The following is a 17,794-nucleotide window of genomic DNA, read 5'->3' as shown; positions in this document are numbered from 1 at the left end:
ATGGACACGGGAACTCTCACATACTGTCATGGGAGTGTAAATTGGTAAATGACATTGGGAGACAATTTGGCAATATTTTGCAAAGTTGCAGATGGAGACTCCCTATTATCCAGCTATTTCCCGTTACAAACTGAGACGGTTTGTACTTATAAAAACTCTTGTTTCTCAAACAAAACAAAACAAAAACAAACAAAACAAAACAAAAACTCACCACCAACAAAAAGCAAACCAGAAAAAAAAAGAATTCTTGTTTCTCTGCATTTGTTTCACATACTTCTCTATCATTTATGACATATTATATAGATTATATAAAATTTATAATTAATGGACATTGTGTGTAGGTACTTAAATTCACTAAAGTGAATTAAAAAGCTATTCCTTGGATAATGATGCTCAGTTGGAGCTTGACTCTTTTCTTTACAAGTTTCCTTCCAAAAAGAAGATACCTACCCCACTCCCACAGTACATCTGATCTCAAGTATTTCAACTTCTGTCAAAATTCTCAGGCTTGAACTGCAGCACAGCAGATCCTTCCAAACGCAGATATGACAGCATACATTACGTATTGTCAGTTCTTCAAAATACAGAATTATATATAATTCTATTATCCATCTACTGAAAATATTCAAATGAATTAAACATTTGTGACCACAGGGGAAAGTATAAGGTTTAAGATGTGCTCCCTATGAGAAGGTGCGACCCACATTTAAATCAGTGCTATTCCATAGCCATTAAAAAAAACAGGTCACTCCCCCCATTTACTGTTTCCAAAAGAAAATTGCTTAATTTTTGTTCTATTTGAAGCCAAAGCATGCCTTCACATGCAGGTAAGACAGTGGAGAACAAATGAGAAAGTGAAGAGGTGACCCTGAGATGACCTTCCAGAACTTGTGCAACCCACGTCTCCAGCTTCATTAGCTTGTCACTACAAACTGAGGTGACGTTTCATTTTTGTGTCTAGATAATGATGCTTAAAGACTCTATCTGATTATCAGATATCGGCACCTGTTTGGAGAGTTTGCAGGGTCTCGCCTTGCCTGTGGCTGGGAGCTCTGCTACAGCCAGGTTCTTCCCTGCAGCCTTCCCACCCTGCTGGCTGACGGGATGTTTGCTACCTTTGCTGCTATTGATGTTTATCAGCCTGCCATTCTGCCTCTAACTACCACGGGCATTGCCTGCCCAGCTCCTGAGTGGTGACACTGTTTTGGTGATTCTCCGTAAGATGTGTGAGACCCTGCTAGGACCTTTGCAAGCTCTGGGAGGCATAGGAATTACAAACTTGAATGTCAACAGAGGTTTGGCTGGTAATGGGGAAGTGTGAAGGCTAAATGCTGTAAGAAAAGTGGCCATGACATTTGGCTTAAATGTCACCCAATAAGAGACAACGTGAGAGTGGTGGTGAACTGGCTAGCACATGCTCCATTGAAAGAGAGAAGCTGCTGGGAACAAAGTTGACCTGTGGGAACAAAGACCTAGGTTTGCCAGACCTGATTTTGCAAGAGGTCTGAAGTTAATATTCTTAAGCGGAACTTTACTTCTGAGCAGTGTGGCACCTGATTCTTTTATTTTTTAAATGATATTGCCATGGCCAAACCAAACATTTCTGGGGGCCTCAGTGGGACTGTGGGCTACTAGTTTCTATCTTTGACTAACAGCTACTATTACAAGTAGCTGCTCTTAGAACCCATAGCCCAACTATACTTCCAAGTCCCTGCATAGCAACCATGAGACTTCTACATAGCACGAGCCAACACACACACACACATGCACACACGCACACACAGTGCATGTGAGGGAGAAGTCCATGCTTCTCAGGGGAAAACCCACATCCTTTCCACTAATGGACTCTGGCTCAACCAACTACTTAAAACAGTCACATGCTTTTCCCAAGCCCATCTCAAATAACACTTTATAGGAAAGAGTTACATTATAGTTCAGATGCCCCTGCACCAAATTCAATAGTTTGCTTTTCGTCTTGCCTTCAGGACGAGGCAAGGAGAAGCTCCATCTGCACATCGAATACAATTTCATCTCTTACCCTCCTGGGAGCAAATTCTCGAATAAAGATTATAAACCCAGCGTCCAGGAATGAAATGGTAATCTTAGGTAGAGAGCAGACCAAATCCATATTTAAGAGAACCCGTCTTCAGCTCTGTGGATACAGCCTTGCTAGTAAATCAAATTGCTATGACTGAGTAGAGCACTTCAGCCCAACGTCAGGCCTCTCTGCCTGGGGACTTCTTCCCTATATTCGGGACTCTCCTCAAGAATAATGGAGAGCTACTTGTGCACAAGTGTAAAAGGCCTACTTCATTTCCACACCATGCAGGAGAACTGTATGTCACTCTCTCCTTGGAAACTTCTCCTGCTTCAAGATTTAAAGTTCACTTTCCACTAGCTAGATGGTTCAGGAACCCCAATTGAAAGCAAAGCAAATTTAAAGGAAGAACAATTCAGCCACAGAAGCTGAAACAAGCAGCGTCCCAAGGTCCATTATCAGTAGTAAGAAACAGCATCCCACTGGGAGAGGGTAAGAGGCCACCTCTAGTTTGTGGGTAACCCAGCAGATAGACATCCATTGTGGAGAAGATGCATCAGCCACACTGGAATTATCTAACTAATGTCTACTCTGATTGCATGCTCACTAGAGAATATTCTGATAATTTGATTTTCCCAGTAGACTTGCCTACCAGAAAAGAATGTGCTGGTGAGGCCAAACCGAAAATGATGGTCCACTTAGCTAGACTGACAGCATTTCTCATTGCAAATTAACATACAAATTTTCTGGTTTGTATGCTTTAGTGACACAAATATATAACTACATGCTATGAACACATTGGGAGTGCTTTGTGTATTTTACATCCTCAAATATTTGATAACTTGACTTTAAATAGGCATTCACAGATAGCAACATGGTAAATCAAAATATCACATGGTGCATTCAACTCATTTTTAACTTTTCTTTATTCGTGGACTGGAAAAATGAATTTTTATTTTTACTTCTCAAATTATTTTTCAGGGTTAAATGAATTTACATTTCTTTATCAGCAGAATTTGCCCTGCTGTTAAGAGGAAGAAATGGAGAAAACTCCCATCTATGGATAGTCTACGTATTGTTTGGGGGTTCTTAAATACATTATGTCATTTTTTTTGCACAATAACCCTGAGGTAAAAAGGGTATTCTCCTCATTTATAAAAATAGGTTTAAGCATGTTTAGTAAGACTGACCGTGGGTCACACAGCTAGTAAATTGCAGGATTAAGATTTAAATTTAAAGAGGCTAGAGGACTCTTCTATTTCTTCTGATTCATTATGGACTCATTGTAGCCTCAAGCTCTAATATAACATATAATCTCGTATGTTTTTTTTTTTAAATTTTATCTATTTATTTGAGAGACAGAATGAAAGAGAGAGAGCACAAGATGGGGGAGGGTCAGAGGGAGCAGCAGACTCCCTGCCGAGCAGGGAGCCCGATGGGGGACTCGATCCTGGGACTCCAGGATCATGACCTGAGCCGAAGGCAGTTGCTTAACCAACTGAGCCACCCAGGCGCCCTATAATCTCATATGTTACTAAAAGTCTTAATTTGCCCTAACCGAGGCTTAAGTGGTATTTGGATGAGCCAGATTGGGATAGGCCATGATTCAAGTCTGATAGACATGTACGGTTGTAGAAGGATGGGCTTTAGAGATAGAGGAATCAGGGCAAAGACACAAGGCGCCACATAAATGTAAAACCTACATTCTTAGTGACGTAGTGGCGAGGTATAGGACGATGAGTAGAAAGTAAGTGTGTTACAAAGGAACAAACTGAGCGTAGTTCCAAAGAATAGATTTCGTTGAAGAGAAACTAACAATTGCATTCATCAATAGTAGGCAATTGGCAGGGGGCCTAAGGGCAGGATCAGCTGCATATTATATCTGAAATATGTTTAAAGCTTATTTTGATACTTAACATTAAGCTAAATTCATTCAGAACTAGAAAAGGAGGCCATCAAATTCCCAGTTACTGTTTTCTCTGAAAATGATTTCGTTTATTTGATAATTTGACTAGGTAGAGAGTTTCAGGTTCAAAGGCTTTTCACTCAATATTTTGTTCACGTGTTTCATTGTAAGCAGTATGCCAGTGAAAAGTCAGTTTTTACTGTCTGTAAGGAATCCATCTTTTCTCTCAAGTGGCCTCAGGATTCTCTTCTTTAACTTGATATTCTAAGATTTCACCATCTCTTCTCTGTGTTTTTATCTTGCTGACCCTTTGTGAGGTTTCATGTCTTTGTGCAGTTCTGGAAAATTCTAGGCAATTATCCCCTGAAATATGTCTTCTACTCCTTCCTGTCTAAATCTAATGAAGGATGTCGTGCCTGGCAGGGTAACTTAATGACTGGTCTGGGTTTGAGTGTTCCCCATTCCTCTTACTGCCACTAACCCTCACCGACATTGTTGTCCTATTTCTCTGCAATAAGTGCCCATATTCATCTTTCTTGCCTGGAGGTAGATACGGCTATTTGTCTTGCAAGAGCGGGAGGAAGGAGATATGCAAGGTTTGTCCTGCCTGGCTTCTCCCTTTGTGGTACTCTAACTAATCATCCTGCCAATTGCTTCTGGGTCTAGCTCCTTCTCCGGGATTTCATCATCTCTAGGCATGGAGCATTAGTGTTGCCGGTCTTACCTCCTAGGTCAGAACTTTCCCAAGGGAATCCGTGACCTCTCTCATACCTGTTTGTATTTTTCAAAGGTCAATTACTCTTTTTGTAGTTCTATAAGTTCTTGTTTTTCTGTTGGTGGTGGTTATAAATTTTATTTTATTATTTTTGACTATAGTTGACACACAATGTTACTATAATTTCAGGTATATATATGACTTAGTGACTTGACAAGTTTATACATTATGCTATGTTCACCACAAGTGTAGCTACCATGTTCTGTTATATCATTATTACAATATCATTGATTATATTTCTTATGCTATGCCTTTTATTCTTATGACTTATGTTTGTTTGTTTTTTACTATGACTGTTTTTATTTTCAAAATACATTTTCCAGGGGCACCTGGGTGGCTCAGTCGGTTGAGCGTCTGCCTTCGGCTTGGGTCATGATCCCCAGGCCCTGGGATCAAGCCCTGTGTTGGGCTCCCTGCTCAGCAGGGAGTCTGCTTCTCCCTCTCCCATGGGTTGCTTGTGCTCTCTCTCTCTCTGTCAAATAAATAAATAAAATCTTAAAAAAAATAAAAAATACATTTTCCTGCATTTCTATGAATTTAGTGTAGGAGGGGAGATTACCTCAAATGTTTGCCATTTTGAAACTGGAAGTCTGCCCTCCACCCTTTTCTCATTAATATGTGTGTTTTATAATATGGTCAAATAATTATCCATGGAATTATCTGAAAAAAAAGCACAACCTTTAAAAAATTAGATAATTTCATTGTGTTTCATTTTTATTCCTTACAAATTTACCTCAGTCCTTATTCCCCATCTCTGTTCATTTTCCCCCAAAACATACACATGCACATCATACACTTAGCATAAGCATATATATATTACAGGTAGATTTAACTGTAGTTTGAAAATATAATTCCTTTTTTTCTTAAAGATTTTATTTATTTATTTATTTGAGAGAGCTAGAATGAGAGAGAGAGAGAGAGAGAGAGCACATGAGGGGGGGGAGGGTCAGAGGGAGCCTGATGCGGGACTCGATCCCGGGACTCCAGGATCATGACCTGAGCCGAAGGCAGTCGCTTAACCAACTGAGCCACCCAGGCGCCCCTGAAAATATAATTCTTCATCAAGTAATGATGAAGAAGTAATGAAGGCAAATCAAGAAGGTATGGTTGATATATTAGAACAACTGATTTTTTTTTAATTTTATTATGTTAATCACATAACTTAAAATCAAAATGAATGTTTCACCCATCTTGATTCCACTGTCATGACTAATAAGGTTATGTTTTTAAGTTACATATTTACAACTTGATAATACTATTTCTTTTTTTTTTCCTAATGTCTAAATATTAGGGTTTAGGGGAAGGAATAGTTTTCTTCATGCAAAAGAAGTCCTGAGAGGCAAAGTTTTCCTTGTTTCCAAAAATAGTATTTTGAAAGTTACTAATAGAATGGACTCATTATTAGAATGCTTCTTTTTAACTGTAGTTATTTGGCATAGAGAGTTTAGCTCTGTTCAACTCTGTTGATTTGCTCCTGCATTTGTGAAATTTTTTCTCGGTTCCTGTCCATTCTTAAATATCAAAAGTAAATAAGAAATAAACTCTGTATATGCATAATGTATTTTGAGGTTTTTTTTTTAAGATTTTATTTATTTTTATTTGAGAGAGAGAGAATGAGAGACAGAGAGCATGAGAGGGAAGAGGGTCAGAGGGAGAAGCAGACCCCCCGCTGAGCAGGGAGCCCGATGTGGGACTCGATCCCGGAACTCCAGGATCATGACCTGAGCCGAAGGCAGTCGCTTAACCAACTGAGCCACCCAGGCGCCCGTATTTTGAGTTTTTATTAACTGAATCTGTGTTTGACTGGAAGCGGCTTATTTTTTTAAAATAACAATATTCGTACAATGCCTACCCTCATAGCTATTACTCTGCACCCACGTATCTTGCTATAGTACAGCTCTAATTCTTTAACCTCTCAAAGTGATGAAAAATGAAAACTTTTATCATCTCACTGAGTGTCTTAAATCCTTAAGTATATAATGCCTTAAACAAAATGTCTACTACTGGCAAGAAAAAATGAGCTTTTTTTAGGTTTGCTATCAAAAAACTGACAAACAATGTGGAATATGGAGAATACACATAGGGAATTCCAGGAAAAAAATTCTTAGGGACTTGTATTTTTTGTGTCTTTAATATTTTGATAAATAGTCTAAGGAAAGGTCTTCATTTCTCATTTTGGTTTATAGAAGGGACCACTCACTGTTATTATGGCTCTGTGAGCATTTATAGAATGTCTTTGTTTGGTGGGACTTATACCTTTTTCTTACATACAAATCTGAGTTTAATCATGCTTCTCTTTTACTTAGACCTCTTACCCTGATCCCCCATGGTTCTCAGGAATGCTGCCTTGCTGCATCATTGGTCCTTTCTCCATTCCTTTAACTAATTTCATACTTGTTCCTTATCCTCATACCTGATAGAGAGATTTTTTAAAATTTTGACACATTGGTCAGACCTACTTTTGTCCTCAGCATACCCCCAAACCAACTTATGCCTCACAGATTACTGCTGTGCTTCCTCATTGGCTTAGAACAACTGGAAGCCAGAGAATGTAAGAATCCATTAATGGTGTTCTATACAGGTCAGCCTCCCAGGACAGAGACTAGGGTAGAGAAAGGTAGAAGGAGGACAGTGGATTCAGAGGGGAAAATAAATGCACACCATAAGCAGAGTAACTATAATAAAATATCTCATTTAGAGAGAAGAAATGGAAGAAAGTAATCTCTTATTATAAGCATCCATAATTTTATATATATATATATAATAAAATCCATAAGAAACCTAATTCCATTGCCTAGATACTATAATACTGTACGATTAATTTTCTAGTCTAGTCATAGATAGAAATTAGATAGACATTTTAAAAATTGTGTTTGACTCTCCAAATACATTCCACCTTATTCTCCATTAAATAGCCGCACTCTGGTTTGGGAAATTGAGCTTAGCTTAATGAGTGAGCCTAACTCGTCTAAAGAGAATCATAGGGAGGGGAGAGGATAAAGTCATAACATTTATCTCCTGGCTTCCTCCTTGCAAGTTTGCCTCTGTGTCCTTCACTGAAGGTCACTGATCTACTCAAGCCAAATCACTCTGTGTGACTCTCTCCCTCCTTTGGTAACTTCTGTCCTAGGGGCAATAGCTCAACTGCTACAAAGCCCTGCGTTCCTGCATTCTACCTTGTAATTCCCACCCCCACTACTTAGTAAATAGTCCCTTTGTAAACAGTTCCTCCTTGAAGTTAACCTATTTAGTTGTGCCATCTATTTCTTTATGGGACCCTGACTGAAGAATAGTGAAACTCATCCTCTAACCCAAGACTGGGATTTTGAAACTCTCACATTAGAGTCTGACTCAACAGTACTGAAGGAGATTGTACAGAAAGCTTGGACTTGAAGAACACTTACCACAGGACATTGTGAAGGTCTAATAGACATGACTTGGTATAATTTCCCATCTGGGAAGGAGGTGGGTGTTTTTGGTGGCACATGGGTTATCCGTGGTGAGGATATTTTTGGAGCTATAGTACGTCTTTGGATATGTGCTAGGCAACTGGAGAGTACATTGTAGTGAATATCCACTGTGGTTCTATTTTATGCCAATTAATTTTCTACTCATAAAGTATTCTGAATTAGGACCATTGCCAATTCAGCAGCACTATTTTATTAGAACAAAGTATTACAAATAGGACATAAGTTAACTTGTCTTTTTTTTATTTATAACCTGTCTTTATTTATTTCATATGATGAAATAAAAAATAACATGAGTGTTTGAGATTTTGGAGAGCAACCTCAAATTAAAGGCACATAACCAGGGAAGTGGCAGTCAAATTTACTAGAGTATAGTCAGAGTGCAGTGTTTGACTCAATACAGAGTAAGGTAGAATGTGTTTAGAGAGTCAAACACAACTTTTAAAATATCTATCTAATCTCTATCTATGGGTAGACTAGAAAATTAACCCTACAATATTATAGTGTCTGGGCAATGGAATTATACTTCTTTTAGATTTAAAAAAATTATCTATTGCTATCTACAAGTAGTCTTGGAAAGTAATACTACAAAATGGTGGTATCTGGGTGATGGAATTACGTTTCTTGCACATTTTCTTCCTTTTGCTTACCCGCATGTAACATTATTTTATAATTAAGCACACATTGTTTTTGTCTCTTTAAACTTTTAGTGTGAAAACTTTCACATAAATAAAAAATAAATAAAGGGAATAGTATAATGAAGCCTCAAGTATCCATTGCCTAGCTTCAACAATGATCAATTTGTGCCAAATCTTGTTTTATACATTTTTTGTAATTGTTTGTAAAAAAAAAAAAGTTAAGACCTACTCACCTACTTAACATTTTCTCTAATCCATAGAACTCACCTTTATGCAAATCAGTAAAATTAAGCTAAGGACGGCCCAATATTGTTCTTGTAAGTTGTTTAAGATCCTTCTTGAGAGGTGCCTGGGTGGCTCAGTCAGTTGAGTCTGACTCCTAGTTTTGACTCAGGTCATGGTCTTGCGGTCATGGGATTGAACCCCACGTTGAGCCCGCAGAGGAGCCCTACATCAGGTTCCCTGCTCAGCCTGGAGTGTGCATTGGATTCTTTTTCCCTCTCCCTCTGCTTCTACCCCTACTCACACACACTCTCTCTAAAATGGATAAGTAAATAAAATCTTTTTAAAAAATTCCTCTTGAATTGTGCTCAATGTATTTCTTTGAAAGTTTGGTTTTGTTCAGCTTCTTACCCTACCTATGCTTCTCAGAAATTTGTGCTGCAGAGTCCCTAATATCAGGGGGAAAAGCACATGCCTCTAGGGACTTGGGCATACAAATGAAGTGGTTCACTGAAAGCTAGTTATTTTGAAACTCATTTTTATTTTTAAAATACGTGAAAATTTTAATTTCACTCCATGTTTAGTAGAAATAGAATGTTTTAAATTACCCACCATTGAATAAATCTGACATTGTAGGAAGCTGGTCCACGTTGGTTTTATGGCTTCCTGTCCTCCAAGGCACCCTGACAAATACTCCTGTGAACACAAGATCCCCTGCTTGAAAAGCACAGCCTAGGCTTTCTTCTCATTTAAGACTCTGATTCTACCATTTGATTTTGTTTTCTTGACTTTGAAACTCCATTCTTTTAAAGGACTTTGGCTTAAATTCAGTCCTCTTGTTTTTCTACCACAGACCTCCTCAGTTAGTGTGTCCTACCCTAGGAACTAATCCTCAGTTGCCAGCCCTACTGATCCTTGTCTTGGCCAGGCCTGACCCAGTACCCCACAAGAGGATCTCAGACCCCTAAAACAACAAGCATGCACACATTCATTTATTTAATAGATTTTTACTGAGTGCCAACTATGGGTCTGGCAGTTGGGCAGGCCTTGGCAATACTATGGTTAAAAAGAAGGACATAATCCTGTCTTTAAGGAGCCTACACTGTCATGAGGGATACAAATGTACAGACAATTATAAAAATGGGCTAAGAAATGCAATATTATGTGAAGTACTGTGTCTTACAAAGCACAGAGCAGGGTCCTTGAAGTGGCTCAGGAATGCCTTCCGAGAATGTGATACAGTATAATGACAGGAAAGACAAGGAAGGAGTGGCCTGGTGGTAATTTCTATATTTGAATGAAAACTTAATCCTGTTCAACCATGCAGAATGGTTTCTTAGAAGTAAAGGGAGGGGAGCCTAGTGGCTCAGACAGTTAAGCGTCTGCCTTCGGCTCAGGTCATGATCCCAGGGACCTGGGATGGAGTCCCACATTGGGCTCCCTGATCAGCGGGGAGCCTGCTTCTCCCTCTCCCTCAGCCTGCCACTCCCCCTGCTGTGCTCTCTCTCTCTGTGTCAAATAAATAAATAAAATGTTTAAAAAAAAAAAAAGAAGTAAAGGGATTGTCCCAAAAGCACTCAGTATGGGAACTTATTTCCAGGTTGCTTATTACATTGATCCATCAAGAAGGGACTAGCACAAAGAGTTTGATTACTTAGGGGTGTGGATTAGAAAAAAAAAATTGTATTTCTTTCAGACTGAGGTTTTTTGGTGAACATCTTACAAATGTATTGTGTATTCTATTCAAGTCTCAGTACTTTTGCTTATGCTGCTGCTTCTTCCTGGAATGAAATTTCTTTATCGTGGTGAAATCTTTTTTTTTAATAAAGATTTTTATTTATTTATTGAGAGAGAGAGAGAATGGTAGAAAGAGAGCATGAGAGGGAAGAAGGTCAGAGGGAGAAGCAGACTCCCTGCTGAGCAGGGAGCCTGATGCGGGACTCGATCCCGGGACTCCAGGATCATGACCTGAGCCAAAGGCAGTCGCTTAACCGACTGAGCCACCCAGGCGCCCCATCGTGGTGAGATCTTAATTATTCGTGAGTTCTTGGCCTTCTGTAAAATCTCTGCCAAGCAGAATCAATTACTCCTATTGTCTCTCTTCCCTTAGCTCTTTGTTTCCATACCACTTAAGGAGCATCTACATCTGCCTCTCCTGCTATGACTTCCTGCTAGTGGAAAGCAATGAATCATTCCATCTTCTAACCTCAGAACTCAGTATAACACTTATATACAGTAGATATTTTAACAAATATATGAATTAAATGTATTCAAATTTAATTTTATTTTCATAATCAGCTAATTATTTTGATTACCTTATCATTAAAAGTCTATACTATTTCAGTATTCAGAAAATGTAGGTTTATTTTCCCTTTCTTTTTTCTCAATAAAAGAATGAGGTAATGGTGGTTTTTATATTGGCATTTGTTCTGAAATTGTCTTGATTAGGTGAGTATGATATGAGACTCATTTCCTATTGAGTAATTCAGTAACCAACACACCCAATCAATGGTGAACTCCTTTAAGGTGGAGAGAGAGAGGCCTCGTCCACACACAGTTGATCAGGGCTGAATAATGGAACTGAGTAAGAAAAGTGATGAAGAAAGGCCTGTACCTACCCTTTCCGTGCCCTTCTATGGATATATAGTCCTGTACCCGAAGTTACTTAAACAAAAGACTGTTTGATATCTATTTTCTTTTTCAACCTTAGCCCTCCTTTCTCTTTCATTTCACGTATATATCGGGCATAAAAATGTTATAAGGTGACTCGTGACATTGGATATTCTCCTTAAATATTTTCAGACCATGAAGAAATGGCACATCCATTCTGACAGCCTGTTTGGGGGTTCCATTTTTAATAATTTATATCCCACACTTCCAGATATTCCACACATAGGGCAGGATCGCATTATCACTTGTGTATTTTATTTTAACTTTATTAGGCCCAAACAAAGATTCACCAATAGGTAGAAAAACATATTGGATTTGGGTTGGTAACAGGAAATTGTGGCTTCCAGAGATCAAAATAGCCTTGTTTGTGATGTTAGGGGGAAACCAAAAGTGTTGTTCACTTAGGTCCGGTTTTAAACAAGCAGAACAACATATTTTACAATAATATTTCTGGTCATTCTATAAATGCTTTTGGGTGAGTCTGCTGTTCTAGGCGTTATGCTAGATGTTTTGAGGAATAAAAGATGAATAAAAACAAAGTTATTTCCTTAAAAGAGAAGTTAGCCTTTTCCATCATTATAATTAAGATAATTTTGTAATTTCCAAACAGAGAGATACGCGCCAAACACAACTTGGTAGAACTTATTTAAATAGTTGTTGTTAGGTTCTGCAGTTCAATTTCTTTTTTTTTTTTAAGATTTTATTTATTTATTTTTCAGAGAGAGAGAGAGAAAGCACACAAACAGAGGGAGTAGCAGGCAGAAGGAGAAGCTGGTTCCCCACTGAGCAAGGAGCCTTAATGCAGAACTGGATCCCAGCACCCTGGGATCACGACCTGAGCTGGAGGCAAATGCTTAACCAACTGAAACACCCAGGTGTCCCTCTGCAGTTCAATTTCAATTAATTTAGCACCACTTAAGCTCATTTAACTTGCTAACTTCTGGTATTAGATGTCTTTTAGGGGAGGGTATGTGTTGTAATGAGCACTAGGTATTATATAAGACTGACAGATCACAGACTTCTACCCCTGAAACAAATAATACATTATATATTAGTTAATTGAATTTAAATTTAAAATGTTAAAAAAGATATCTTTTACATTATCATCCACCAAATCATTAATATTGTTAAATATTCAGTCCTATCTCTTTTTTTTAGAATGAGGCATTTCATAAAAATACAGGTAGGTAAGTTTTAAAAAGAAACCAACTATGACATTGTATTTTTGACTGGATGTTGAGTAGTGAGTGCCTTTTCTCAGACAATTGAGATAATTTACATATATTCTCCTTCTGGTTAGCCTTATAGATTCAAGAAAGCCAGTCTTGCAGGTCTTTAGTTTAATGATTTATCAAGAATACTTTAATGCTGGGATGCCTGGGTGGCTCAGTCATTAAGCATCTGCCTTCAGCTCAGGTCATGACCTGGGATCGAGTCCCACATCGGACTCCTTGCTCAGTGGGAGCTTGCTTCTCCCTCTGCCTGCCACTACCCCTGCTTGTGTTCTCTCTCTCTCTTTCTGACAAATAAATACATAAAATATTTAAAAAAAAAAGAATGTTTTAATGCTGGAAAACCACCCACCTAGAAGTTAAAAATGCACTACTAAATTATGGTAGTTAACCACCCAGCCTATAACCTAGTACTAGACAGATTGGGCTCAAATTCCAGCTTAGATACTTACCAGTATGTCACCTAGGTTGAGTTACATAATTCTTGGCAAAAAAAAAAACAAAAAACAGGGGCACCTGGGTGGCTCAGTTGTTGGGCATCTGCCTTCGGCTGGGGTCATGATCCCAGGGTCCTGGGACTGAGCCCCACTTCGGGCTCCCTGCTCTGCGGGAGGCCTGCTTCTTCCTCCCCCACTTCCCCTGCTTGTGTTCCCTCTCTCGCTGTGTCTCTCTCTGTCAAATAAATAAAATCTTTAAAAACAAAAGAAAACAAAACAACAGCAACAACAATAACAAAAAAAAGGAACTATATCAAACTAAAAAGCTTCTACAAAGCAAAGGAAATCATCAATAGAGTCAAATAGCAACTTATGAAATAGGAGAAAATATTTGTAAACCACTTATCTGATATAGGGTTAATCTTCAAAATATATAAAGAACTCCTATAACTCAAGCAAAAACACTAATAACCTGATTTTTTAAAATGGGCTAAGAATTTGAATAGACATTTCTCCAAAGAAGATATACAGATGACCAAAAAAAAAAAAAAAACCACAAAACAAAACTCTATATCACTAACTATCAGGGAAATGCAAATCAAAACCAGAATGAGATATCACTTCACACATGTCAGGATGGCAATTATTTAAAAAAAGAAAAAACATTGTTAAAATGTCTATGCTACCCAAAGCAATCTGCACATTTAATGCAATCCCTATCAAAATACCACCAGCATTTTGCACAGAGCTAGAACAAATAATCCTAAAATTTGTACAGAACCACAAAAGACCCTGGATAGCCAAAGCAATTTTGAAAAAGAAAAACAAAACTGGAAACATCACGATTCCGGATTTCAAGCTATATTACCAAGTGGTAGTGATCAAGACAGTATGGTACTGGCACAAAAACAGACACGTGGATCAGTGGAACAGAATAGAGAACCCAGAAATGGACTCACAGCTATATGGTCAACTAATCTCTGACAAAGTAGGAAAGAATATCCAATGGAAAAAAGACAGTCTCCAACAAATGGTGTTGGGAAACTGGACAGCTACATGCAGAAGAATGAAACTGGACCACTTTCTCACACCATATACAAAAATAAATTCAAAATGAATGAAAACTAAAAAAAAAAAAAATGAATGAAAACCTAAATGAGAAGAAACCATCACAATTCTAGAAGAGAACACAGACAGAAACCTCTTTGACCTTGGCCATAACAACTTCTTACTAGAAACATTACCGCAGGGAAGGGAAACAAAAGCAAAAATGAACTGTTAGGACTTCATCAAGATAAAATTCTTCTGCATAGCAAAAGAAACAATCAACAAAACTAAAAGGCAGACTATAGAATGGGAGAAGATATTTGCAGACGACATATCTGATAAGGTTTGGTATTCAAAATCTACAAAGAACTTATCAAACTCAACACCCAAAAAAACAAATAACCCAGTTAAGAAATGGGCAGAAGACATGAATAGACACATTTCCAGATAACTAACAGACACAGGAAAAGATGCTCGACAGCACTCATCATCAGAGAAATACACATCAAAACCACAGTGAGATACCATCTCACACCTGTCAGGATGGCTAAAATTAACAACACAAGAAACAACAGGTATTGGTGAGGATGTGGAGAAAAGGGAACCCTCTTGCACTGTTGGTGGGAATGCAAACTGGTGCAGCCACTCTGGAGAACAGTATGAAGGTTCCTCAAAATGTTAAAAACTGAACTACCTTATGATCCAGCAATTGCACTACTAGTTATTTACCCAAAGGATACAAAAATACAGATTCAAAGGGGTACATGCACCCTGATGTTTATAGCAGCATTATCAACAATAGCCAAACTAGGGAGAGCTCAAATGTTCATGGACTGATGGATAGGTAAAGAAGAGGTGGTGTGTGTGTGTTGTGTGTGTGTGTGTGTGTGTGTGTGTGTGTGTAATATATACATACCTCTCTCTATATATAAGAATATTACTCAACCATGGAAAAGAATGAAATCTTGCCATTTGCAACGACATGGATGGAGCTAGAGTGTATTATGCTAAGGCAGTCAGAGAAAGAAAAATACCATATGATCTCACTTACATGTGGAATTTAAGAAAGCAAGCAGATGAGCATATGGGAAGGGGAAGAGAAAAAAAGGAGAGGGAAAAGTCATAGAGACTCTTAATGATAGAGAACAAACTGAGGGTTGATAGAGGGAGGTGGGCAGGGGATGGGCTAGATGGGTGATGGGTATTAAGGAGGGTACTTGTTATGAGCACTGGGTGTTGTATGTAAGTGATGAATCACTGAATTCTACTCCAGAAACCAATATTGCATTATATGTTAACTACCTAAAATTTAAATTAAAAAAAAATATAGTGCCTATAAAAAATAAAATAAATAAAAAATACTCCAGGAAGTATAAAATCTTATGGAAATTACGGACCATAATTACATATATTTGTAAGAAAGTCTTTAGCATATTGAATAGAAGGACTTTTTCTGTTCATAACAGAAAAGAAGAGTTAAGTAACACCCTCCCTATGAGAAACTCTGAAGAGATGTCAAAAATTGGGGCCAGATACTGGCCCCCACGAAGGGTAGGCACACAGTGAGGTGAAATAACTTGTCCTCCTAATAGCACCCAGTGCCTAGCTGTCAATATATATAGAGAGAAAACTAGGGAAGAGTGTGAAAGACAGCAAATTCCCAGAGAGCACAGTGTTCATAGGAAAAGGATATTCCTCTTATCCAGGGAAAAAGAGAGATTATTTTTTCTCTTCCTGAAGCCAAATGATGGAAGTCCATTGGGAGAATCATGTGTAAAGATCACGTGTCCGTGTGTGTGTGTGTAAGAGGAAAGATTGGCCTCTCCTTCCTCAGCTGGATGGATGATAAGCTACTGAACACACAAGTGTACCTGGAGCTGCTATGGCAGAGTCGTTTGGTAAGAGTCTTCTTGGAGAAGTTAAGCACTTGCCTCCTGAAGTTGGGGAGCCAATTGTGAACCAAACAGGGCTGTTCACTTTTAGTCATAGATTTTTGAAGAGGAGCTCACCAGAGTAACTAACACTAACAGAGTAGGAAGGGACTGTAGTCTAGAATTTGTTACTGGCAGGGAATAAATAGCTTACTCTACCCAACGCTGGTATTCTGTGGTTCTTGAAGGTTCAGAAAGTGATCTCAGTGGTTACCATAGCTATATGCAGAGCAACAGGAAGGAAAGGAAAGAGGCAAGATAGCTTCTAAGTTAAGGAAAACTCCAGCTAGAGAAGGAGTTAGAGTCAGAACTGGTGTCAGAACCCAAAGTGGACATCATTGATTCTCCCTGATGAATTCCTCAATGACCGAGAGAGCTAGGGTAAAGCTGAACACCATCCAAAGAAAACCAAGCACATCACCAGCACAGAGCTCTCAGTAGTAGAATCTATTAACCATAGACAAAACTGGATTGAACCGGAGAAGGACCTGGGACACTGTTGCATACCAAAACATGGCTGACTACATAGATTTCTTACCCCTATCTTCCCTCTCTGACCCCAAAACTAGAATTAAGTAGTGAGGAGAGAGGAGCCAGACCCTCCAGCTTCTCTACTCCAAGCAGCCAGAATCACACTTTAACCTTATGTTGAGGGGGAAAAAGAAGGTGATCTTATTTACATCAGATTCACAATTGAAGTCATAAACTAGACAAAAATTCTAATAACTGAAATTAGTAGAAAACTACAATGTGCCAAGATTTTATGAAGGCTTACGAACAGGAGATTCAACACATTATGGTTGGAAGCTTTGATTGAAGTAAAAATAAAAACTATTTTGCATTTATGCTCCTGTTGAGATACATAACACAAGTAGCCAACCAATAAAACATAATACAAACCACACTGGATCTACTAAGGAGTCAAATGCACTAATCTAAAAGCATAATCTCATGGAATTAAAAAAAAAATTTAAATGTAAAATTTCATCCAGCTCCTCAGTTTTTAAAAAGATTGATTGATTGATTTTAGGGAGAGAGAGAGCAAGAGAGTGGGGGGGGTGGGGGGGAAGGCAGGCAGGGGGACAGAATCTCAAGCATGCTCCTTGCCCAGTGTGAAGCCTGATGTAGGGCTTGATCTCACAACCCCAAGATCATGACCTGAGCTGAAATCAAGAGTTGATTGTCTAACCCATTGAGCCACCCATGTGTCCCCAGCTTCTCAGTTTTGATAAAGCATTTATTCTGTCAAATGCCTTTTTGGTTTAACAAAGTAAATGTGATCTTCCCTCAATCAGCAACATATAATACTAACTCCCCAGGCCTTTGTCAAGGCTATGAACTCAGACTATTTCCTATTCTGTTCATTTAAAAGTCTTCTGAGAGAAGTGGTATTTCAGAAAATTCATCTAGGGAACATGGGTACCTCTAACT

General features: G+C 38.5%; 1 protein-coding gene across 1 annotated transcript in view; it reads left to right on the top strand.

Annotated features, from left to right (window-relative positions):
- Positions 1–17,794, top strand: part of LOC112835819 (transmembrane protease serine 11E-like) — a 78,692-nt gene that overhangs the window by 11,999 nt on the left and 48,899 nt on the right. The window contains exon 3 of the mRNA XM_073891255.1: positions 996–1,193. Within this exon, the coding sequence (XP_073747356.1) occupies positions 996–1,193 (198 nt within the window). The remainder of the gene's footprint in view (positions 1–995; positions 1,194–17,794) is intronic.

The sequence above is a fragment of the Callorhinus ursinus genome, unplaced genomic scaffold (assembly GCF_003265705.2).
Source record: "Callorhinus ursinus isolate GAN/ISIS: 27379988/994484 unplaced genomic scaffold, GSC_fseal_2.0 scaffold4, whole genome shotgun sequence".
NCBI lineage: Eukaryota > Metazoa > Chordata > Mammalia > Carnivora > Otariidae > Callorhinus > Callorhinus ursinus.
Note: the sequence above shows the minus strand (reverse complement) of the source record. Positions and strands in the feature narration are given on the sequence as shown.